The sequence below is a fragment of the Cyprinodon variegatus genome, unplaced genomic scaffold (genome assembly GCF_000732505.1).
Source record: "Cyprinodon variegatus isolate N-32 unplaced genomic scaffold, C_variegatus-1.0 Scaffold360, whole genome shotgun sequence".
NCBI classification, from domain to species: domain Eukaryota; kingdom Metazoa; phylum Chordata; class Actinopteri; order Cyprinodontiformes; family Cyprinodontidae; genus Cyprinodon; species Cyprinodon variegatus.
The window spans coordinates 553,161-579,557 of record NW_015150813.1 but is presented as its reverse complement, the minus strand read 5'-3'; the positions used below and the strand labels follow the sequence as shown (position 1 = coordinate 579,557).

The 26,397-nt window shown below is 38.1% G+C and overlaps 1 protein-coding gene across 2 annotated transcripts in view; it reads left to right on the top strand.

The window, feature by feature from the left end:
• Positions 1 to 26,397, top strand: part of LOC107091972 (plexin-A1-like) — a 312,667-nt gene that overhangs the window by 217,021 nt on the left and 69,249 nt on the right. For both annotated transcript variants that reach the window (XM_015386230.1, XM_015386229.1), the window contains exons 11-15: positions 2,141 to 2,364; positions 11,081 to 11,232; positions 13,097 to 13,217; positions 15,674 to 15,810; positions 18,635 to 18,802. In XM_015386230.1, the coding sequence (XP_015241716.1) occupies positions 2,141 to 2,364; positions 11,081 to 11,232; positions 13,097 to 13,217; positions 15,674 to 15,810; positions 18,635 to 18,802 (802 nt within the window). The remainder of the gene's footprint in view (positions 1 to 2,140; positions 2,365 to 11,080; positions 11,233 to 13,096; positions 13,218 to 15,673; positions 15,811 to 18,634; positions 18,803 to 26,397) is intronic.

Below are 26,397 nucleotides of genomic sequence, written 5' to 3'. Positions count from 1 at the left end.
CCGCAGGCTGCAGCGGGATGTACTTGGAAAATTGTACCATTAAACCACATAGCGTTAATCTCACGTTATTGGCCAATCAAATTTTTCCGGTCATAGCAACTTGATTCATATATCGCAGCTAATATACGCAACGGTTGAAATCAGAAATAAGAATTATTTAATTTATCTTTGAGTGTTCACGGGGATGGACATCTGTGTCTTCAGCAGGTGTAGAGCTAACATTACTGGCAGCGTTGTGAGGCAAGGGCACAAACATGTAGGGCTGTAAGCCTTCTACACCAAACCAAGCCTCTGCCACCCTGGTGTCCTCTTCCACAACAACTTTGTCTCCACTTTCCTCCTTTAAATAAAAAATGTATGATTGAGTAGACTCATCCACGACCTCCGACACAAAACTCTCCTCCTCTTGCATGTTACCGCTGTCCATAGCGTTCCTTGAAAGTGTCGTTTCTAAGTCACCAATTTAGTGCTACTTGGTCCCAATGTGATTTCCCATTAGGAACCTACTAGCACTAAGTTGCTAATTGGTTAGCAAGATGCTTCTGACAATCCAGCCACAACCAAACTTACTTGCGAATCTTCCACCAAAACTATCTCGCCCCCTTGATAAACAACCAATCACATTCACTTTATTCACTCGTGTAAAGTCGTGCACCACTTGAGAGAATTTGTAAATGCAATGGTTGGAACAGCCGCTTCCCACTTTATATCAGCGTGAGTGGAAATAAAAACAAGAACTCGCCTTTTGAAAATTAACCAATATTTCCAGTTGTTAAATATAGCAGTACTATTATGTGCTGCTTATCAGTGAGGTTAAGTACACATTGATTAGTATAAATCGGAGATGATGAAAAACAAACATTCTTCAAAAATATGAATTTTCCTCCTACAATGAGAATCTTCTGCAACCTTTCTTTGTCTGTTTTGGGGCTTCTGCGAATGGCAACTTAGTTTGCAAGCAAGATTAAATGCCACAGGATTTGTCAAATAACAAACTCCTTAAAATACATTTTGCCAGAACCCAATGGATGCATTGCTCAAGTACAGAAATGTTTTGAACCAAAGAAATGCAGTGTCAGCCTGAAGCAAAACAAACATGGCTGCACCGGTGGACACCTATCTATTGCACCTTAGTCTACTCCAAAAAAATTAAAAACAATCCACTGGACTTGGCTTCCAAGTTTGAAGATGTTTTGCTTCCCATCCAGGAAGCTTTTTCAATTCAAAATGTCAGGAATAGCGATGAGTTTGAGGTTTTATACAGTAGCCTAACAAAGTGTTGTTTTTGTTTTGAAAACATGCAAATCGGAACAGACGAATGGTCCACCCATTAGCAATGGTGGTCCTTTTGCCACTTTTGTTAGACTGTAATACCCCATACCCATCTAAATGTCTGAAAGGTTGGTTGTTAAAGGTGATTGTTTGACTGGCTGAATAGACAAGGTCCTCCACTTTCCTGTGGGGCTGTTATGATACCAAAAAGGCTCAATAGCTGCATTCTAAGTTTTTTGGGTGGACCCCTTCGTCTCTTCCAATTTGCATGCTTTCAAAACAAAAACAAGGTTTTGTTGGTCTACTGTGTAAAAACCTTGATCTCAACGCTATTCCTGACATGTCTTTAAACTTGGAAACCAAGTCCAGTGGATTGTTTTAAATTTTAGTCTACCCCTGAGCCCAGGTGCCAGACACCCCCCACTGTCATCTACCAAACTGTTTGTTCCAGAGGTGCTGAATTTCTTCCACATAGTAGCAACAGATCACATGGTGACCAAGTCTAACTCGGGTTGGCTTTTCTTAACTTTCAGTTTAGGTTTACACGAGATTTTGATATACAGTTTTGCTTTTTTGTTTTTGCAGATTCAATTATTCTATAAATGCATTGATATACAAACTTCAAAAAACATATGTTAACTTATTCCAGTGTTTATTTATTTTCTTTTTTTTACAAGACACACATTTATATAATATGTTTGAAAACCTGTGATAGCCAAATATGGGCAATGCTAAGCAGTCTCTCTTCCACTGCTTATAAAGGTTCTTCAAAAAAAGTCTCACATGGATGTTTTTTAAAGCTTGCAGTTCCTCTACACATCCTGCATGTCTTTATATTTTTCTTTTCTCATGTCTTCCTGTCATCCAGCCCACCTGTACAAGTGCAGGGCATTACGGGACAGCTGCGGCATGTGCCTGAAAGCTGACCCCAGGTTTGAATGCGGTTGGTGCGTCCAAGAGAAGAAGTGCTCCCTGCGGCAGGAGTGTACGGTCGGTGGAAACTCCAACCTTCCTCTGCAGCTGGCTGAAGGTGGGGGGTGGATGCATGCCACATCTGGAAACAGCCGCTGCACTCACCCCAAGATCACTAAGGTAAGGCAGCATGGGTGTTTACATATGTTTTTCATGGCTGCATGTAGATGAAGCCACTGGTTTATAAATTACACGTGGTGTTAAGTGAGTTATCAAGAGGATATTTGTGTGGGTAAACTGTCGATTATAACATGAGTGATAGGTTTGCTTAAGATGCTGCAATGTTTCGTTATTTTAGATCAGTGTTTTTCAACTCTGTTCCTCAAAACACGCTGCAATGATAGGTTTATGATGTTGCTCTGCTTTAGCACACCTGGTTTCACTTAATTCCTAATTAATAGGTTTGTGGGAAAACAACTGCTTTAGATAAATACTCTGCTCTGTTATCATTCAGTCTTTAACCAGACACATCCAACACAATGCGGTTGTAGCTCCTCTACAAAACAGGACAGGTCCAAACTGTAACGGACATTATGTCTGCAGAGAGGATTATCAGGGGGACCTACCCTCTTTCTAGGACTTGGACAGGTCACAGGTCAAGCCAAGGGCAGCTAACATCTCTGCAGAACCCATACATCCTGGATATAAATTTTGTAGACCTCCACCTTCAGGAACGTGCTAGGCAGCAGTTTTTACACAGCCTAGAAACCGTTTCTTTCTCAGGCAGTGACTCTGTTGAATGTTTGATCACTACAATGAATGTCTGCAAGTAAAAAAAAAAAGAAAAAGAAAACCAAACTTTTTCCTCAAATTTTCTTAATATCTTTTTATGTAGAATGCATTTATTAAAGCAAACAAAGAAGAAACACATAATGACCTAAATCCAGCACACAATGGCTACAGTGATTAAATTCTAAATTCCCCTGAAAAGCGTCACATCTCTTTCTGAGCACCACATCTTTGTCTTGTCGGCTCATGAAGATTGTAATGTCACCTGTGGAGATCCAAGGCCTGGAAATCTTGAAAGGACGTTGCATCAGCTCCCTTTGTTGAAGTCCCTGTGGTCACAAAAGCCCTACGTGTCCTGAACCCAGAATGAAAGCTGCTCTATTTTAATGTGCTGCTATTATAACGCTCATATTAGTTGGGACCTTGTGCCTGCCCTTGGCACAGATTACACACGGTTACATCAAACCGCTCCTCTGGAACCAGCCTCATGAAAAACTTTGTTTTGGTTGATTTCTTTTTTATATATATATTTTTTCACCATCTTTCAGGTTGGTTTTTTTAGCAACACTCAGAGAAATCAGTTTTTATGCAATTCTCGTTTTGGGGTTTGTTTTCCTCCCTGCCTTTGTCCCTGTTATGACTTTCAGTAAGGCCTTATAGAAGAAGACAAAGAAGTTGAAATGAGAAAGAAAAAATTACTGGCCGTCAAGTTTCATAAAATTGCTTCCTTTTATCAAAGCGTCACACTTTTCACCAATATAGCAGCTTTACAATCACTTTTACTGATAAGAAAGCTGCAGCCCTGTAGCAAAGAATGAGGGGCGACTTTATTTGTAAATGCATCATTTTTAAAAACTCAAGGAAGAAAAGGCATACTTATCTTTTTAATAGACTAGATTATGGAAAACAATCTAACTCCATCCATTTTGGCCCATTGGGCCCTGGCTAGGATTCAGCTCTGCATTGTGACTATAGATGCACTGACTTCATATTTTGCATGCTTTTTGTGAAGCTCCCCCTAATCCTCGGATGGATTTAGTCAATGACAATTTTGACAATACTTTCAAGGATGTAGTTTTCCTTGTTGCTGGTGCACTTTTCACTACAGTTATGCTTGGATAGAGCACTTTGTAAGCAACCAGCTATGACCTTTTAAGGTATGGCTCTTTCTTCTTGTGGAGGGTGTTAATGTCTGTCCTCTGGACATAAGCCGAGTCAGCAGTCTTCCCCATGGTAGTCTTGGCCAAAATGGCTATTATCATTTCTAAATAAAAGTTTTTTTTTATATATTTTATTGTTATATTTTTAGTGTAATTTTCACATTTTGAGATTTGTATAACCTGTAACACATGTTCATTAAGATTACCCAAATAAAATTGTCTTTTTTATGACTAGTTATTACCTCTGCCATGTATGTTTTTGGTTTGTTGGTGGCCAACATTACGGGGAGAAAAAAACAGGACAAATTCCACTGGAACGTTTCCAACTGGTTTGTCCTTGCCCAGCTTAGATCTGGCTTCATTAAAGAAGTAATCCGTAACCACAATCAGGATTGATGAATTTTTTAAAGGATTCCTAAACATTGTGAAGATATGGAACTTAGCTGCTTAGTGTAGGTCTCATAAAGCATTGGCATAAGCAGCCTCCAACATGTGCAGAGTTTAGGCATGTAAACAGAATTAGTTTCCAGATGTTTGAATGTACGGCTTTAGAATATCTGAGCCAGTAAGTGTTGGCTCCAATATACGACCTAAACAGCACCAACTTTTTAAAACTGATTATTATCAGTGGCTAACATTACGCCCAACAAGGAAACGCATACAAACAAAATATGTGTATGTTGTGGCCAGACGGCAAACTAATTGGAAGTCTCTGCCTAGTTATTATGGCTTTAGCAATATTTGGTTATGACCACAGGAAAACTATAAAAGCATCATGACCACAAAGTGATATTCAAGGTTTCTACATCAGTGCTGGTAAAAGCTAAGCTAAGGAAACAGATGTCCAAGCTGATTCGATTTTGGGTTCTACTGATCCGGATTTTGAATTATATAAAGTAATTTTTAGTTTGGAGAAATGTGTCTTCATAGTCACTTCAAAAAGTATCCAATTGTGGGTTTTTTCACACTGGTCTTGTTGTGATTTAAAAAATGAAAAGAAATTAAAATAAAATATATTACCTTTATTTTCTGTTATATAAAAAAGTAAACAGGTATGTTTGGTTCTGTTTTCAGCACCTACATGGTCCGGTTTACCCTCAAAGTTAGTGTATAATGTTATGTTTTTATTTCTATTTTATTAGATATACTTAATAGAAAAGTGGGTCTGATGCGAGTTGGGAGGAGCTACCCTTTCTTTTCTTGTGAAAATGGCAGTTCTATTTGCTGCGATCAGTGGGTAAAAAAAATAATTTGATATTTTTTTAAGTAAGAAAATTTACGATCCTGCCTTCAAATATTATTTCGCTGTCAGAGCCACGCAGACCCCAGTACACCGGCGGTGCTCTGTCGCTAGGAACCCTGTTCAACAGCAGTCTTTGTCCAGGGCGCCTCTTTGCAATTTTCTTCTACTGTTCACGACAGCTGGAAGGCATTTTTCACGTAATCCAAACTGCAGGCACCAGCATAATAAAATCAAATATATTTTACTGGCAGGTTTCGACATTTTAGGTTAATTTAGGTATTATATAGGCTGTTTGAGAGGACTGATCACAGCGATCTGCATCAGCAGTGCTGTGTCTGTCTCCCTGCAAGCTCCCAGATCAGCTTCCCTGTTTGGTTGATGTGGCGCGTCAAGCAGCAAAAGTTCAATTTTTCCAACTCTAGCAGCTGCTGCTGTTCCTGAAGTGCGTCAGATGCACAGAAGCTCATGACACGCTGCTTCAGCTGCTCAGACGCACTGCTCCTGTTGCTCAAAGCATGTTGCAGGACCTTTTGCTGTGTCTTCATGTGTGTTAACCATTGACTTTGCATGTAAAGTAGCTGCCTCTGCTGCTTCTAGCGCTAGCGGTCTGAACGTTGCATTATTATACTGATGCAGGGGGTGTGACATCACCTTTGTTTTGACTCTTCTGACCATCCACATGATTTTGTATCCATTTTACAGTAGCAGCCATACAAAATGGCGCTTCCTAGTCAAATGGCATCCCACTTCCCTGCATCTCCCAGCAAAATCCCTTCCAACTTCCAGCCAATGGAGTCACCTCCTTCTCCTCGGTGTGCATATTTTTTTCTCTGACTCAACCCTTTCACATAATTAAAGGGTCTGGCCAGGGAGATAACGCTTCTCTCTAGATCTTAATGTCCGCAAATCATGACAGGAAAGAATATTTTAGTGCAAATATTGATGCTTAAAAAGGAATTGTAGGGGACCAGCCAAGGTCCTATCAAAAAAAGCGGGAGAATGTTGAATGGATACTACTGTATGAATCTTTTTTTTTTTACAGGATGTCATTTTTGCTTCAATAAATCCCATCAAAGCCACTCAATAGCTATTTTCTTTACGAACTGTAGCTGAAATTTACTGTAACTTGGTAGGAAAAATACACTAAAATTGTATTAGTAGTAATGATCAGAACAGTCTTACTTGTACATAAATTGTGCAAAACCTATAAAGTCCTTTATATTTTTTTTGTTGTTGTTTGTTTTTAGTTTTATGCTAACAGCCATGTACTGTACAAGCAATTACTTAGGATTGTTTAAAGCTTAGCATCCAGCTGCAAAAGTTCAGACCACTCTGAATGCCTAAATCAGGGTTCCCGCGGGTCCTTAAAAAGTTTTAAAAGGCATTTAATTCTTCAAAATAAAATTAGGGCCTTAATTTGTATTAAAATGTCTTAAATCAGTCTTTCATAGGTCTTAATTTTTAAAACATCATAAATAGGATTATTTTTATTACGATTTATTTTTGTAATCTAAATAAAACGTTAAAATTGACAATTTTTATTTTTTTTCTTTTTATATAAAAAAAAAAAAATAATGGCTTGCCATTATTGGTTCCGTCCCGATAGCGGAAACAATAAAAGCGTTGTTGCGGCCGGGACATTTGGGAGATGCACCATTTACTATTTGTATGGAAAATATGAGCAAGTGTAAATGTAATGAGTTTTCTCCATGGCTAAAACCAGGGAACATACATGAGGCACAGTGTATTTTGTGCAAGAAGTCATTCAAGCTCGGAACGATGGGAATTAAGGCAGCGGAGTCACACATGCGAAGCACAAAACACAAAGCGTCAAATTCGAGTTACTGAGAAACAGCCGGTATTTGTCGGTTTAGTTCCACCCTTGTCTCTGCAACGCCTCCACTTATCACCAAATCAAACATACTAAGAAAACGATACAAAGAAAAATAACTGCAAAAAAGACTTAGCACTGGTTATGTTGTGGCTTTAAAACTGATTTGTTTTGTTCCCTTCTAAAACAAACTTTGTGAATTCAGTTAAATATTTGTTCAAATATATCTGTCATTTGTGTGTTTTTAGCTTTCTTCCTGTAGGGGAAGTTTTTCAAAATTGGAAACATTAGTGCATTGGTTTATGTTATAATAAACCTTTGGGTTAAGTTGTTGCAAGCAGGTTTTTCTTGTGTTTCTTGTGAATTTGGTCTTAATTTTGTATTTCAAGTGGCATTAAAAAGTCTTAAAAAGTCTTGAATTTAACTTGCCTTATGCTGTAGGAACCCTGTAAATACTGTAAACATGCTGGTCTTGATGCTGCAAGACTCGCTGATCCCAACACTCAAAACTCCATGCTGTCTCTTATAGACTTAGGATGTAAATCAGACATTCTGGTGTTTTTACACCTTTAGATTGCTAATGATAACTTAGATTAGCATGAAATCTAGTATACCTGTATCCCTTACACCTGTACAGGATATGGTGAAGATCTTAAAGGCATCGTACCATGGTTTGGTTACTATCATATGTTATTCATGCTAAGCTAGAAGGTCTCCCCTTAGTCTTTCCTACCTGCCGTCTCCTCTGGGATAATGGTGGTAAGCTCTTTAACAGCCATTTTTTTTCCTCTGTTGCCTCTCTGTCTGAGGCCGTGCCAGTGTTTATATATCCCAGGGTTTGGTGGCTTGCTGATGTTGGGTTTTGTGGTGTCACCAAGTCTTTCTTTCAAACCTATCTGAAGCCCCATTTCCACACTCTTACATGTGTTGTCCATATTGCACCCTAGGGCTTGATGGCTACTCGTTCTGGTCAGTGTTTACCAGCTATTGTGTTTGTGGAACCAGAGTGCTGAGGCTCTGCTGGCGCCTGAGGTTCCAAAGTGAGTCAGCTTCCAAACACTGGGCAGATTTTTCCATTGCCAGACTGAGCTTTCACTGCCTGCATCTTTGGTATTTTAGTTTTGTTCACTCGATTTATTGCGTGTGGTTTTTTAAATAGACAGAATCCTTTTTCTGCACCTCAACATACAGATGTCATCATTATCTTCCTCATTATTCGGTCATTGGTGGGAATATTTATCTTATAAACATGATAGATGTCTGTCTATGGACTTCAGCAAATGTTCTGTAGCGTTTTGCTGCCAGAGGAAATATTTTCTGCTCTGCTCTCCACAGAGATTAGCTGTAACAGAGCGGTTTTTCAGCTCTAGGAAAACATAGTCAATAACTGGCTGGTGATAGTTGTTTCTAAAGGCTTATCTATCCATATGTTTGACTATTTTCTTATTTCAAAAGCAACTGATGGGATAAGTTTAGCTTGTTAAAGAAATAAATTATTAATTTATTTAAATTATTCAAGCATTTATTTTCTACGGAATCTTTTTTTTTTTTATCTACTGCTAGATATGAGTTTGTTTTTAGCAATTCTAATAAAAGATTCGATTCTGTATCAAACTGATAAGTCGTTTAACCCTTTTCTGAACAGAAATCAAAGAAACTGTTTATGTAATAGCACCTGAACACTGTTAAAATAGATTTGACACATATGTCAGCTCTATGGTAATTTCACTTTTGTCACTGAGAGGTTTTCAAATGGCTGAGACCAAAAAATAAATAAATAAAAAATCAAACCTGTAATACACAGTATGAAGCCTGTAATTTTGAGTTTGCAAACGAGACCAATCTGTTTGTAACGCACACATCTCACCCTCCAGATGTAATTATGTTAAAATAGCCTTAAAAATCAAGCTTTTTGACTGTTTTATTTTCTGTTCCTCTTCAAAAATCTATGGGAGCCTTGTCAGATGGTGAATTCTTTAAAACTAAAGGACGTTTTACGTGTTAATCTGAACTAAATCTAACTGGGAAAATTCTTAATTGATTTTTCAACTGGAAATTTTAAAAAATATTACAAAATGAGTACAGGAAAGGTTGACCAGATTTAAAATCCCTCCTTTTTCAGGTCTATCTAGGTTTAAAGATCTATAGCTGAAGGAAAACATGGGGCCAGTTTGAAAAAAATAGAATGAGATCAAGAACTCTCTGCTCCAGATTCAAGCCTTAGACTAGAGATTACACAAAGAATGGAGAAAGCAGTGTTGCCAGGTGAGAAATGTAGGATTATCGTACAAAAGATATGAAATTAATATATTTTGAAGGAAATTATTGTACATGTCACAACCAAAATAACATGTCTATCAATGCGCTCTAGTCACATTAATGTTGAATAATGTCTGATGCTCACGGCTTTGTGGCGTCAGTACTGAGTGGATTCATCAGCAGCCCCACAGTTGCGTAGGGATAATGTGTGCTCCATAAACAATCCAAAAACAAACAGCCTTTGTCTTCATAAGCAAAACAGAAGATTTGTTTAAAAAAGAAAATAACACTGATTTCCTTTAAACAATGTTTTTATGTAGACTCTTATTCCTTAGTTTTTCAGTTTTTTTCCATTTTCAATCTTCAGATTTATTAAAATCATACACCAATAACAATACTAACCAATAACAACAATAACATATTCAGAATAAAAATTTAATTTTAAGTCTAAATCTGACTATAAAACAGTTATATAATATAAAGCAAATATCCTACTTTAACTTTTTATATGAGAAATGTTTGACAATATTAATTAGCATAAACACCAATTTAATATCAGGTGACAGGATTATGTGAAAAAAAAATCCTTACTTTCTTATTTAAATAAATTCCTTACTTCCTTCCTTATTTAGATACTCCCATAATTTCTGGGTAAAAACTTTTATTTTTATTGGTAATCTGACCATAAAGCTGATATATAAAACAAGCAGCATTAATATTTTATTTCTTAGCGCGTATGTGTTAAAAACCCATTAAATACCTCAACTCCCTCTTTTAACAATTTGTCTTTTTCTTCTGAACACATTAAATTGCAGCTGCTGCAGATGATTGTTAAAGAGCAAACATCAAAGCAATTCTTACTAGTTTTGGGTCTCAGCTGTTTTTTTGGGGATTGTTTTTTGCCAAAAAATATACAAGCTTCCAACTGGAGAAACAAATCATTTAACATACATTCACACTTTTCAAGCTGTTTTGTTCGGTACTGCTCGAGGTCTAAAAATGATGCTATGCTGCACATTGTAAGGCCTGCTCAGCCGAGTACAACGGCAAAACAGGGCATTGGGACAATTACACATAATTACCTCATAATGCTTGTTAGGGGCTGGGTTTGTGCGTGTACGTTCATGCAGAAAGTGTGTATTTGCCGATGCTCGTGACAAGCGGCGTTCATCAGTCTCCATATTTGTTTTGTCACAACACACCTGTCTCGGTTACGCACCATAATCTGGGTAGATAAATCACATTACGGTCCGTCGATGCAACTGAGCGCCGCACTGCCACAGCACCATCGATAAAGCCAAGCCGTCGTAATAAGTTTCAATCAAACTGTGATGACGGTGGTTTGATTCTGTATTGGGGGATTTTTTTTTTTGTTTTTTTTTTCCTTTCTGCCTCTCCTTTTGTTTTTCAGCCAAGACAGGGATTTTTCTTCATTAAAAAGCATTCACATGCTCTATGGTTTTCTAGGGTATCAGATATGACTCTGCCTTTAGCATTTTGTTACCTGTCTCTGTGTATTTCTATTTTCTAATCCAATTGAATGTTTTTGGATGAAGGTACATTCAGTCCTTCTATAACCTTTTCTTTATTTCTTTTGTCCCTTTGTACATCTAGTTGTTCCCAGAGACTGGACCACGTCAGGGGGGAACCAGGTTGACCATCTGGGGGGAAAACCTGGGCCTACAATTTCGAGACATCCAGATGGGAGTCAGGCTGGGCAAGGTGCCCTGTGTGCCGATTGAAGAGGAGTATATCAGTGCCGAGAGGTGAGTCCAAGAAAACGTGCATGTATGAACAGTTTTTATAGAACATCACACACAGCTAGCTTTTCTTTTATCATAAAATCACATTTTGATGTTTAAACAGAGGCCTTCAGTTCTAAACACTAGAAAGTCTTTTTATAACCATATCTTTGGTAACATTGAACACTTGGTCGAAAGGGAAGCCATTCTTTTTATCATACGCTCAGTCAAAGTGTTCCAAAAATTTTAAATACTGGCAACTGCTAACATTACATTTCCTGTCTTGATACATATGAACTCTTTGTATAGTTCAGTTTGCTGTGGAAGGTCTAAATCAATAAAAAAAAAAAGTTTATAAAAAAAACAAGTGGAATTCAGTTTTTGTGTTTGAAAAGGTCGGTCCTGCATCTTGCTTTTCAATTCAGCACTTGTTTGGGTGAATTCCCTTTTTTTAAGATATTTGGAAATATTCATTCAGCAAATCTAAATGGATTTTCAGGTTGGTCTCCATTAACAAACATTTAATAGCTCTGTGTGTACCATGGGTCATGAGAGAGAAGTTTTATTCTTATTAATTCTAATTTATAATTATTTATTCTAAATTATTATGTTGTAATTTATAGCACCCATCTAAACAAAACATTTTAAACAGTTTAGTTGGCTTGGAGCTTGTCTGCCTGGGTATATGTTTCCTGGACGGGGCCATCTGTAGGGCTGGTTGAAATTTGCCTTTTGTATGTCTGCTTCTGTCTCCTCGGCCTCGGCAGATGGTCGCTCACACTGAGCCTGGTTTTGCTGGAGGTTTCTTCCTGTTAAAAGGACGTTTTTCGTCTCCACTGTCACTAAAAGGATGCTTAGTTTAAATTGATGCAATCAACTGGTTGATTGCAATGCGCTATTTATTTTAGGGATTTGAAAAGGTGATTAATTAGACCTTTTTAACAGTCCGAAAAAAATTTGTACAAATCTTTTAAATTTTTAAAACTTGTTTCCTATTAAAACTATGAACACGTTTGTATGTTGGATTTGAATTATTCAAATACAAATAGACAAACAAAAGCATTCCATTTATTTTGACAAAGTAAAAGAATGCATCATAAGGTCTGTCTATGGCATACTGAGAAGAGTCATTCATTCAAGCCACACTTTTCAGATTTATTTTATTCAGTCATTTAGTTTCAATTTCTATACCAGATAGATCAAACTTAAGTTTGTGTTTGAGATCTGACCAAACAATCAAATCATTATGGATATGTTAACCCAAGAAACACACACTCCATCCCACAACCCACAGTTACTTTCCAACGTTGACCGAAGAAACTAAAGGAGCATTCAGAAAGGTTTCTATGAACTCACCGCCTCAAACAGGAACAGAATTAGAAGTGACATCGGTTTGGTGTTTGTCTGTAATCTGTCTCTCATCCCTCACTCAATGAATCTTCTCCTTCCTTGATTTTTTTTCTAATCCTTCTGTCCTGACATTTACTCCTCTGCAGAGTCCTACACAGCTGAGGAATTGAGTTCATGCAGTTCAAACAATCTCCCTGAAGTGCAGTTAGTCAGGAAATGATGCATGTTGAGATGGAGGGCGTCTCAATTCCAATATTGCACATGCATTCGTTATTCGGCATTATTTTTGTTGCTTTGCAACTGCTTCCACTTCAGAATGATGCATTACACTTTAGCATTCTTTCAGAATCGTTTAGATAAAGATTAGGATCTCTTTTTTTTCCAGGTTCTTTGATATAAAAGGCCTTACCTCAATGTGTGTAAGGCTTCATTTAGGCTTCAGCCCTGAAGCTTTAATGTTCTTACTTTTGTCAATATAGTGAAATTCTGTTCATTTTAAAAATGTTAGGAATAAATATTTCATTCTTTCCATCTGCAGAATCGTGTGCTTGCTGAATGATGCTACTGGCTACAGGGTCCAAGAAGCTCAGGTCGAGGTGTGTGTGAGAGACTGCGTCAATGACTATAGAGCTTTGTCACCAAGGCCATTCACCTTTGTGGTAAGGAAATTCTTCTAAGGGGCTTTTTTTATAAAAAGAAAACACGAATTCTTCTGAATATAAATATATTTTACTCAATATACAGCTTAAATGTATTATCTATGATTATTCTCCTAATTTTTACTCATAGAAGCTGGAGTAGAAATCTTTACGTTTTACGATAATGATAGTTTAATGATTGAGCCAGAACCTAAATGTTTTCTATATATATGTGTACATGTTTTCTATAGGACATATGATCTGTATATTAAGGCTTTTTTGGGGGGCTTTTTAGTCATTAGAAAATGTAAAAGGTCCAATCGCTCTCGTCCGTTTCCAGTATTTTTATCACTCAGAAAGATGCTAAATATGGTGCAAAAGCTCCATCATATCTCTGTTATTGTTGGTGTACCTTTAAGAAATAAACAAAGTGTTATTGTTCTTTTCTGATCTGATTTTCTTCATGAAACTCTGACCTGCTGATAACCATTTAAGTTGCTTGTGATTATCTATAGGAACTCTACTTTCTAGCCCACCTGCAATTACTAATCATGGAAATGAATATTTTCACCCAAAGGCTTTACACTCTCTCTGTTTTGAAGGGATTCACTGTTATCTTCTTAAAGTTCAAACATGAGTACAGTTTTGTATTATTATAGTTAGTATCTTTTACTACCACATTTTTTGTGCCATTGGGGTTAGAAGGCAAGTTTGGTTTATGTTCCCTAAACAATCCAGCCTCTTTCCTTGATTTTAAAATTTCAAGAAGCCTAAAAACTACACAAGATTCATCAAATGTTTAGTAAATCAGGCTTTTTTCAGGAAAGGTTGTTTATATCAAGCGTTTCATGTCTTTAACATGACATGTGTTGTGAATTGGTGCTATATATCTATAAAATGAATAGAATTGACAAACATTCTTTATTGAACAAGTCAAACTGTAAAAGCAGAGCCAGTCATGTCAACAATTGTCCAATTCAGATCTCTAAAGGATTATTGGCTATAACTTTACAAATAACAGTTTTATATGTTGAATTAACTTGATTTAAATCAGAATCTCATAGCTAGAATAAGTTAGGCCTCCTTAAAGGATTTGACTTTTGGTTTTCTGAAGTTATTTAACAGATAAACTTCCCTTACCTGTATTATTGGTCTCTTTCCACTATAGTTAGGGGAGGTATTTCTCAAACTAACTGGTAACTCTTTCTAACAAGATTGGTGATAAAAAGTCTTTGAGAGGACTTCCTGGACGGGGTCGCAATTTACAGATGCCTTTTGTATCTCTGATTTTGTCTCCTTGAACCCCAGTCGGCCTCAGCAGATGGCCGCTCACACTGAGCCTGGTTCTGCTGGAGGTTCCTTCCTGTTAAAAGGGAGTTTTTCCTCTCCACTGTCGCTACAAGCATGCTTACTGTGAGGGATGCATTCGAGTCACTTCGTCAAATCAACTGGTTTTCCTTACATAGAAAACTTTGAATCAATTTGACTTTATGATCTGTGCCTTTAGATGACACATGTTACGAATCGGCACTGCATAAATAAACTGAATTTAATAAATAATAATTATTGAGGAATGAACAGAATACTGTAAATCTCTGCCACCGATGTTACAGTGAAATCAGTCGTCCTCTCTTTCCTAAAGCCCTCTAGACATTTTCCCTTACATTTGCTCTATAATCAACAGTTTTGCATTTCGGATGATAAACAAACATAGAGCTTGAAGTGATTGGCTGTTTTTAATCTCCTTTGAGTTTGACCATTTTTCATCAGAAGGAAGCTTCTTATCAGTGTTATAGCTTATTTCTGCAATCTTCAGTTGGGAATTGATTTGATCAACCAATATTGAATTTAGTCAAGTTTGAGCTCTTACAACAAAATAGTTTTAAAAAGTCAGTCACACGGTAATGAATTCACAATAAAAATCTTAGGAGAAATACATACTGTAAAAATGTAAAACTTGTTTCACATACTTAATAACATGTAATTTAAATGGTTTCTTTAATGTTTTTTTTTTTTTTTTTTGTGCTCAGATATATTTTCAAACATTTTGCTGATACTAAAGACATACACTGTACAATTTTTTGCCCTTTGATTTTTCGATCGAGCTGACTTTCAGCCTGATTGTGTGTCCTGCATCGTATAGTGTACGGGGGATAACAAGGGGCGATCAGCCTCTCACGACCACCTCCCGATCAGGAATGTAAGGTCAGGAGAAAATCAAACATGTTTGAAATTCAGTAGTCCGTCGTTGGGTCGCATCCTAGCGTGGAGCCACACAGTGTGAGAAAATGCATTGTAAGATGTGAACTTTTAAACCCTTTTGTTTTGTCGTGCAGTTTGAGCTGTAGTTGAAAATATGTGAATGCCCGGCTTAAGGATGGCTCTGAATCTTTTGTCAGCAGCAGGTTTCACACTGAAGGGTGTTTCTTTGAGGCTCCAGACGGTTTCTTAGAAATGTTGTTTTTTCTTTCCTCCAGACTCCTTATTTCACTCGAATCCAGCCGTCTCAGGGACCCATTTCGGGCGGCACCAGGGTCACCATTGAGGGGAGCTATCTCAACGCAGGCAGCTATGTGTCAGTCAGCATCGGGCCACAGCCCTGCCACTTTAAGAGGTGAGAAACATTTCTATGTGTTTTCCTTTCTAATATCAGTTCTTGCAATTAACTTTCCTTGTGATACAGAGATGACAACCCAGCAAAACATTTGCAGGATTAAAGACATGCTGTTTGAAGATTTTTGAATGTGTACATCTGTAACATGTCACTATCATAACATGTGTCAGCATGTAATCAGTGTGTCAGGTTAGGTGGTTTTTGTGTGTGGGATAAAGGCTTCTTGTAATACGTGTGTATGTGTGTGCATGCTTGGTGCTGTCTCTCTGCACATCATCTCTTAGTAAGAACTCGCAAAAGCTTTCCCCGTAATCTATGGCACAGAGGAAGAAGAAAGAAAAAAAATTATAACTATAACCACAGTTGCTTGCATGTCAAATTCGTGGATTAGCCTCCCGTAGCTAATCCCTATTGAAGCCAGCGTACACTTGCTTTGATGTCACAGCAGCCACTTCTGTGCGGCATCCTCCTCGCAGTAATCCCACAGACTCTACTTCACAACAACTGTTCCCTCACCTCAACTCTGTCTTTATCTGTCACACCCTAACCGTGGGACCATGTTTGTGGCATCTTCTGAAGATTGCTGGGTGTTTTTTTTTTTTCCTCCTCCTCTTTGGCTTTTTTTCTTCTGAATGGAGTTGCTATGGTTACAGACTGAGGGACATGTGAGTGTGGTTGATGAAGATGCTCTATCCTGTTTTTGATTTTTCACACACGTTCTCCGTCTCTCTGCAACCACTGTAGTGTACAGAGACGTAGTAATGTTGGCAGCAGTACATGAAAGTGAACGTACACACTTTAAAGGCATCCTTATAGATTATAAACATACTGGTCCCGTGAAATCATGACCCAGAAAAGCAGCCACCATTCAACTGTGCTAAATACATATTAGATCGTGTAGTTTCAGAAAAGTGTGCTTAAGACTGTGATGCAAAATGTTATTTTGCCTGTGGGACTTAGATGGATTGAGACTCTCTTAAGAATGCTCAGGAAACCATCCTAGTTAACGCCCCTGTAAAAGCACAAAAATAACAGTTGAAGTTAAACAAAACTTTCATCATTAAATTCCATTTTCTCTACATTATTGGCCTGAACATGATTACAGAACCATATCCATTAATTGGGTTTCTCTTGTATGAGTTCAAATCAGAAGAGAATTATGTCCACGAGGAAAACCATAGTATGATTTTTTGCACACTTTAGACCTAAAGGCATCTGGATGAGATGCCTGAATCACCTCAACTGACTTCTTACAATGTTTTCAGTTCTTCTCCAATGGTGCAGACCAGCTGCTCAATGGAGTCAACTCATTTTAACAGCTTTAAACCTATAATATATTTGATTGGTCTTTAAATTCTTTGTGGTTATAGTGGAGAAATGTAGCAGTTTGGGTTAAGCTCTCCTCCTTTAACATTACAGACCTGAACATCACCAGTATTAAGGCAGAAAAGAAACCCTGATTGTGTAGCACTAACGGTGATAAATGGAAGACAAATATAATCTGCAAACTACATAAGATATACTCTCCATGACCAAGATTTGAAATCCTGCCAATGAAGACAAGCAAAAACGACAAGCTAAATCACAAAATTTGGAAAAAAAACTCCCCCATGATAACTTTGATAAGCTTGAGAAGTGAAACTAAATAGAGGCCCTGCTCATTGGGATCAGAAGGGAATCAGTTATGGTGGCTCCAACATCTGACCCTGATCCCTTCTAAGACACCTTAGACATCACACTGGGAGACCAGGCACAAATCCATACAATAGATGGATGGATGGATGGATGGTTGGACGGACAGACAAACAGATCGCTAAAAGTCTCATCAGGAATTTGGAGGACGGTATTTTAATATGGAGTCTAAATCTGTGGGGGCTCTGGCTCTGGCTCTGATCAGATTGCAACCGATTGTACATGCAGTCTGCACTGGGGAAGAAAAACAACAACAACCAACCATTAGGATGGAAAACTGGCACACGATAATTTGGAGTGTGAAAATACTGCTGTGTTTGTTTACAATCCCACAGGCCCCATCTTAGCCATTTACATAAAGAGAACTGATCACATGCAGGCAGCAAATAAGTAAGAAAACTGTCAATACTGCCAAGGGAAAATACAGACATCTGTGTGACAGATTTAAAAATCAGTATAATATACAGTGTTTGGAGTTAGAAGGTTTGCTCAAACAGTAGAACATGGCTGCACAGGCAGTAGGCTGCTACCTTAATTGTCACTTTAGTTTTTAATATATTTGGTCTTTGTTTCACACATTGGTGCCATTTTTCTTGTGATGACCAAAAGAACAATGACAGCTTAAGTTTAGATTTCTTTATGTACTTGAACGCCACCTCTTTGCTGGTATTTTTTTTGTAAGACTTTCCTAGAGAAGAGCAAGAAAAGCAGTATGGCAACCCCCTTTGTCATGAAATTTTACCTTGATACCAACCAGTATGTTTGCTGATTCATTGTAATACTGTTATTCTTTTTTTATGTTTTCTCTGTAAATCTATGTTATAACATAATGTGTTTTTCCCTCCAAGAGCTCTCTATTTTCCTTTACTGTACAGTCTCTGTTATGAATTTTGTTCTTTTTCATATTTTTTAATCTTGTGTGAACCTGTGTGCTTTTATTTAAATTTACCTCTAAGCTTTGCCATCAGATATGTTAGATAAAAGCAAGACTTCTATTCTGTTCTATTCTATTATTTTCTATGCTTCACTATGTATATGTGAATTCAGGACAATCCATTTGATTTGATTTCTCCCACAATCTTCCAAGTTTAAAACAACATGTCTTTATGTTGTATTTCATCTGTCCATTCAGGAGAAATGCACGAGAGATCGTGTGCGTCACCCCCGCAGGACTCGCACCAAGCAGTTCATCAGTCTTGGTGGACATTGATGATGCTGAGCTGCGAAATCCAGAGGTCCGATTTAACTACACTGAAGACCCCACGGTCCTAAAAATAGAGCCTGATTGGAGCATTGCCAGGTAAGTCTTGATGTTTTATAATCACTCACTGAGCTTGACTGCAATATTTTATTTATGTCTTATTATGAGCCCATTTAGCTTGCAAATGGATTAGCTAAGTAACACTTTTGAGAAGCAATATTTGATTTGCTGCAGTGATAAATCTTGCTTTCAAAATCAATTCCAGCTCATCTTAGAGGGGTATAAATAATTTTTAACTGGACTTGGGTTCTAGCAGGATTCCTAATGAGGAAAGATCAAATACCATTAGAAAATGTTGGTTGATTTTATGATGTTGTTTGTGTGTCTTAAGAAACCTAGTCTATGAAATTTAGTTTTATTTTGTCATTTTAGAAGCTTTTTTTTTTAGCTTAATTGGTACTTGAGCACACATGTGGCATATTATGATGGATGTTAGCTGATGCAGGCTTTGCAAAATATTTTCTAACAAATATCTAGCAAGCAGTTTAGGAAGAACAGTTGTTATAAAAATTGAAAAGAACAGATATGTTCTTCGCTCCTTTTCCTCTTTGCCTCAGCATGTCATCCTCCCTACTGTTACTTATCAGCCCATTCTAAAGGTACATTCATGCTCAACCTGAATGGAGCGAATAAAGTTTGTGATTTAAATGTTATTTGTATGTAGAGGTACATTCAGCAACAAAGCAATGGCAGGCGCCAAGCAATTGGTGTAATTAGGCTGAATAGAGTGAAGTGAGAACAAACAAAACCTATATTTCCTGGAGTTCAAAAAACGTTTCTGTGAAGACCATTCAAGGAACCGGATGTGGTTGTGACATAGAGTGAAGGAGAGCAGCAGGGACAAAGCTTTTTGCAATCAAAATTGAACATATAAAAATGTATATTAAAATAGCGAGAAGTAAGATCCCTAAGAAGGGCTTTTAAATCATTAATTGCAGCTGTAGGATTGACCTCACCTAGCCACCTCTGCCCACCATTTTTCTCACCTCCTGTCTGAGCTCCAGAGCGCCTCCTCACGCTACTGCTGTTGCCAAGGTGATCCGTCCTCAAAACATGGTTACAGTTTCTTTTGTGCTCGCTGCCCTGATAGCTGGCCTAATTGCTCATTTTACTCACCTACCGAACCCTTCCCAGTCACTAATTATCATTCATCTTGTCCACCTGCTCCTTCTGCTTTATATACAGCTCAGCCCAGCTATCAGGGCCAGATCATTATTTTTGTGTTTGTGATTTAGAATTTGAACTTGATGCCTTAGTTCTAGTTTTGTTTCTACAAGGCCAGAGGTTAGAGAGGATTGTTAGTCTTGTCTTGGTGAATCCTGGCTCTTGCCCAGTGAGAGCGCCCTGTTCCTGTTTTGGAGGGGGTGGGGGTGGGGGCGGTGTTTGGGCGAGGGGCTAGTTTAAAGCTCCGGGCTGTTGATTAGAGGCTGCTGCATCGGGACACTCTCGGTGCATCTTGTTGGCAGCCCATTGGTCGGAACCTGCCTTACTCAAAGAGGATGGACTGAATGGTAAAACCAGGGTGTCAGTGATGAGCAGTATCACCCCGCATCCCCCTGCAGGCGCTGCAGATCCGCAAATCCACAGTTCGCCTCATTTCTGTTATTTTGAATAAACGTTTTGGATCTTTCCCAATGTTTTTCACACCTCAAAACTGGGTAAAATTGAAATACCCTGGAAAGCGACCATGACCCAGACATATCTCCTGGAACTAGCTTTGCACCAATACCGATACCAGTATCAGGTGGGGCCCCAGTCCAGCACTAAAATGGTGTTATCGGTATCGGCGAGTACCAACAAATAGGGCAGAGATACCATTTTAAGAGCCAAAAGTCTATTCAACTATTGTCAGCCATTCCAGGTAGGCAGTAAAAAGTTCTACTAGATTCACTTTGTATTAGTCTTTTTCCTGCTTCACAAAGGTAGGCAGCAGCTTTACAAAGCCATGATGGCAATTATTTTACATCCTAGTAGTATGCAGTTCTTCATATATATACACACAAACACACACATCAATTTCAAACAGATGGTATTGGTATCGCCCAATACTACACAGCCAAGTATCGGTATCAGGGCCAAAAAATGGCATCGGTGCAACACTACCTGGAACCTGGAGCATCTATGCAGGATCTGGTGGATCCGGGGACATAAACACCACTGTCTGGGTTTATACAATAAATAAAACAGTGTGAACATTACTCTAGGAAGTTGCCCAGTGCAGGAGGCCACTCACTGCCAAAATCCATCAACAACATGCTGAAAACATTTTAAAAGGTTTTTTTAAACCCTTAGTTATTTTAAACAGTTGTTTGCTCCCATTTAAGCCACACATTAAAAATTAATCATATTTTCTCCTTAAAGCATCCTAAGTTGATCAGTCACCATATAGACGATTTATATTTACCAAAAATATTAGCTCAAAGGTTAGAAGACAGAAAGATGAAGCAAGTGGAGAAATAAAGAGCAGAGGAGAAGAAAAACCCTAACTGTTTGGATTTCCCAGGCTATCTCTTGGAGTTTATTCTCATTGTCTTGTCAGCTCCCTCAAGCATGTATCCAAGATAAAGAGACTCACTTAGACAAAGAAAAGAACAACTGGGACAGAGGGACTCGGGACAAATATCCATCAAGCTGAGGAGGAAAGGAGATGGGTGCAAAGGAGCTAAAGGACAATCTGACTTTAAAGACATGCAGCCTGACAGCTCAGCTGAGGTATTTGTTGCAGTATTCTACAAATATCTAAATTAATCACCAGCTCTTTTCTTAATTAGCTGCCTTAATGTATCTACTACAGCCACCCATATGTTCACACAAGATTTTTTCACACAAGATCAGAACTAAGTTTTTTTTTTCTTTTAGGTTTTTATTTGTAGTGTTTCTATAGGCTAAATCAATAAGATGATTTGTGTCATTGTTAAGAGAAAGCAAATGACCTTTGGAAATAGACATAAAGATAGAAGTATTCTAAAACAGAAAAGGTTTATGGTTCCTTTTTGAAGCTCAGAAACAATTTTGTTTCAAGCTGCTTCAGAACGACTTAAACCACAATACAAAATTTATTGCTTGTTACGAAGACTTGACGACCCATTGTTGTCGTGTAGAACTTAAAATGATTAATTTATCAAATGGAAAACTATCTGCTGAGAAATGTCTTAAATACTGCATCAAGTGTTATAAAAACAAAATAAAGGAATCTACATGATAAAAAAATAAAAAATAGTCAGAATCCCAACAGAAAAACGCTTTGGGAAGCTAAAAGAAGCGTAAGACTAGAGTCTAATATCTTGCTACAATAGGAGAGACAGTGTTGCTACCTTTATCACTTACTCCTGTCAAACCCTTGCATTACCGTTTGCTGCTATTCTAAGCCTGGTTGGATTAGAGCAAGAGATGAATGTCTTGTGTAAGCCTGCCAGACTCCCAGTCCAAGATATTAAGAGCTTCTGTCTCTGCTTCCTCTCAAATCATTTCCTCTGCTGTTAGTGCCTCTGCACCAAGTCATTTGGATAAATGTCAGATTAATGCTGAGTAAGAAAAGATTCCTGCATATTGAAGAAGTCAGTGGTAATACATTTAAACCAAACTGAAGGTGATGTACTCTTCATTCCTTGTAGGATGGAAGGGTGACTAAGGTTTGCTTTTGTGATTGGCATGGTTCCATTGCAGAATTGAAGTGCCTGTTGGGATAGTCTTGATAATGACTCCTTCAGGGAGTCCTGGTATTCATTTAGCAGCTATTCAGAAAATCACTTATAAAACACATAGGGCTGTGTGCGGTATTCAGTATTGAGTTTTCTTGAGGGACGAATGTATTTGATTGGCGTGACTTGATGGTTAAGAAATTAGAACAGGGTTTGGTGCATGGTAACATTATTAACATTTTTGATAGGATTGCTGTGGGACAATACCACTGATGCATAGAGTCTGGCAGAGAGAGTCTGAGGGTAAAATACAAGAACAGACTTTAGCAAGTACTAAGAGAATGGCAGTTTCATACAGTCTCCTCTTTCACGTTTTTCTGATTTCCTGCAACTTCGTTCCATTTTAAAAAGTCATGGGAGTCACAATAAAGGTAGCATCTTTGTAATCTAGTGTGAAAGCAACAAAAAACATCAGGTTTTGTCATTTTTCTAAACAGTAAGTCTTAGTTTCCTCTAAAAATGTCTGAGGTTTGGGTTTGAACTTGGACTATAGGCTACAGTGTATTTCTTAAAAAGGGTTATAGATATTAGATATACTTTTTTTGAATACCCTGTTGAACACAATCATTGGTGTCATAGATTCAGCCATGTTTCTAAAACAATCTTCAGAAACTTTGGAAATTTGGACTTACTCTTTTGGAAAATAATGAAGGGAATCTCGCCCCTTACACCTCATCCCAAAAATGCCACACTACAGTAGATTGAGACCATGGTGAATGAGGAGGTTGTTTAAGTACACAAAGCACCTTATCATGTTTAAGGAACAAAATGTTTGATTGTTTGAGCTATGTGACATTTCTGACAGTCTAAGTAGGAATTCGATATCAGAGTCTGGATTTATTGGGGTCATAAAGGTGTTACCATGATCAGCAACAATAACCAGGTAGGTTATGGTGCTGAACTGATGCTCAGTTGGCATTAAAAAGCTCTAAATGGGTACAACATGTCTCTAAAACCAGCACTGTGAACTGCTGATAGAAGATAGGATGGATTCATTCTTTTGAGATGTCTTGTCCAAGGTCCAATTCAGTTCAGTTTATTTATATAGCACTAATTCACAACACGTGTCATCTCAAGCCATTTTACAGTTCTCACTAAGATTTTTTATACTGGTTTTGAAATTCGTCCGAATCAGAGCACTTCAACCCTTCTTTTTAAAGCTGGCTCTCTGTCTGCTGGCGAGGCGGTTCTGTATGTGTGCACCTGTCTGCAAGCAGCCAGGCTGAGTCGATGACAAAGCCTGAAGTGAGCAGGTTTTAAATTTTCACAGGGTTTTTTTTTTCACATACATATGAAATTAAATCGGTAAATAGGTTTAAAAACACTGTTCCATTAGCGTTTACACTCCTTAAAGGGCAGAATATCGGCCTATTTTCAGTGTGATTTTTTTTATAAAATTTTCAATGTAAGCAGATTTGTGCTGAAATGAGCCAGACAGACCCCTGAAGGGGAGCCCAGAAATGAGTTAAAGGGTGACATGCTTAAAATGAACGTAGCAGCTTCAATTTCAGTCTTTCACAGGGACAGATTTCAACGAAGCGTCCCACAACGCTGGTGAGAACACTGTAGTCCAAATTCAAACCCTAACCTTTGAAATTTGGAGCGGAACATGAGATTTATTCGGCCTCCAATGGTTTTCCAAATGTGAATTGTAAAATTTTTTGCCAAGTTTTTACCATTGAGTGGTGCGGCAAACAGTCTCGTCTTTTGCTGCTTTGTGGCGGATTCTTATTGAGGTTTCTGAGATATGATTATCTCTGAATGCTCAATAAAAGGCCAGATTGAACATCGGACCAATCAAGTAAGGGCATGTGTTGAAGGGGCGTAATGAAGGCGTGTCTTGAGGTGTGAACGAACAGGAGGGTTTAAAAATAAAACAAAAACGGTGCATCCAGCTCTGTGCAACAAGCAGGTTGTCACAAAGTGTTTGTTGATTTAGTCTTACCTTTCAGTCATCACAAACCACAAGTCCACTCTGACTTTGTTGTTAGCTAAAGTTTATTGGACCATTACTAGCAACATTCCTTGTTAGCCTTATGCTATGTTTAGACCACAAGCAGCAGGGTTAACAGAAGCAGCTAGGTTACAAGCAAACTCAATGGTTGATGCGCATGAAGGCGCAGCAGAAGATCCTGCAGTGCGTTTTGAGCAGCAGGAGCAGCGTGTCTGAGCTGCTGGAGAACCGCGTCAGAAGCTCATGACGCGCTTTAGAAGCAGCAGCTGATGGACTTGGAAAAATGCAACATCAATCAGAACAATCAATCAGAGAAGCTGATCTGGGGGCTGGCAGGGAAACAGACGCAGTGCTGGTCTCGCAGATCCCTATGATAACTCCTCTGAAACATTTTATTAATGCCTAAATTAACTTAAAATTTCGAAACCTGCCAGCAAAATATGTTGTCTTTTTTTTATTCTGGTGCCTGCAGTTTGGATTACGTACTTGAAAAACACCTTCCAGCTGCAGCGAAGAGTAGTGGAAAACCGCAAAGAGCTGACAGGGCCAGAGGCTGCTGTTGAATGGGATTCCCAGTGACAGCGCATTCCTGGTGTACAGGGGTCTGAGCGGCTCAGACAGCGAAATAATACTTGAAGGCAGGATGGTAATCTTGATGAACTGACTGCACAGATAAAGTTTTCCGGTGGACTTTCTAACTTAAAAACATTCAAACTACTTTTTACCCACTGATCACAGTAAATATAGCTGCCATTGTTATAGGCAAAGAAAGGACAGGGTAGCTCCGCCCAACATGCAACAGACCTACTTTCTCGACCGTGCAGCTGGAGCAGCAAAGATGCTTCAGCTTTACATCAGAACTAAACTTCTACAAACATCAAAAAATGAAGCAGCACACACCTTTTTGCTGCTCCTGCAAAAAGGTGTGTGCTGTGTGAACGTAGCATTAGATATGATTGTGAATGATATTAGCAGTATGTCAACAACATCTAACATACTCTTATTTGTTACCAAAAATTCTAGCTTCAAAGTCCCTTAAATCTCTTTTCTCCCCTAATATGATGCTCATTTTTAACCATGATATGTCTAGATGGCTATGTCCATTGAGCTTCTACTGCATTATTGCCTATAATAAAGAAGGAAATGAGTAATATTGTGAGCATTGGTCTGTCAAAGAAGGTGCTAAAAAATGGCACATTGATATTTCTTGAGTTTTTAACTGACGTCAATTGTTTATGATATTTTCAAGACTGTGTTATTAGTTCAACATTATCCTAGCCGTTTATATGATAAAGACGAAAGCTTATTTTTCCAAGAGGGAGTGGGAAATCCATAAAAAGACTCATGATAGCAGATTTTCTTTGCTATATTTCACTGTGGCACAAATAGCCCAGCAGCAGGAGAGGTAGTAATCCTCCTAAAGAACACCAACTCAAAGGCTGGAACTGACAGTGTAAAACAAAGACCGTGTCAAGAGGTGGAGATGTCTCTAAAGAACACATCATAAATCTAATTTAAGTAAAAATACTCCCTTTGATTCACTGAGTCTTCTGTGATAAGGTCTTTATTTTTTCTATGAACCTTGTGATCTTTCCTTTGAGTCTATGAATCATTTTGGGTATACCAACATGTCATCTGAGAGAATTGGAGCTATTTTTCAGTAAGAAAGTAAAAAACCTCTGCCAGTATGACCTGCAGAGAGAATCTGCTAACAGAAACAACAGGCCTTTTAAAAATATCAGGCATCTGTTATCATCAGAACATTCCCAGAAACAGTGCAGTGTGTACAGGCGTTTACATAAAAGGCTCCAACAACTTTCTGCTTCAGCAGGAAAATCTTATTTCCTTACCTTTTCATGTTATATCCTGGACTTTTTTATATAATATGAAATGCTCTAGTACACAGTAATCGCTGAAAACCTACGCTAGGTTGAGCCTGACTTAATTCTTTTGTTTATAAAACTATTTTTCACATAAAT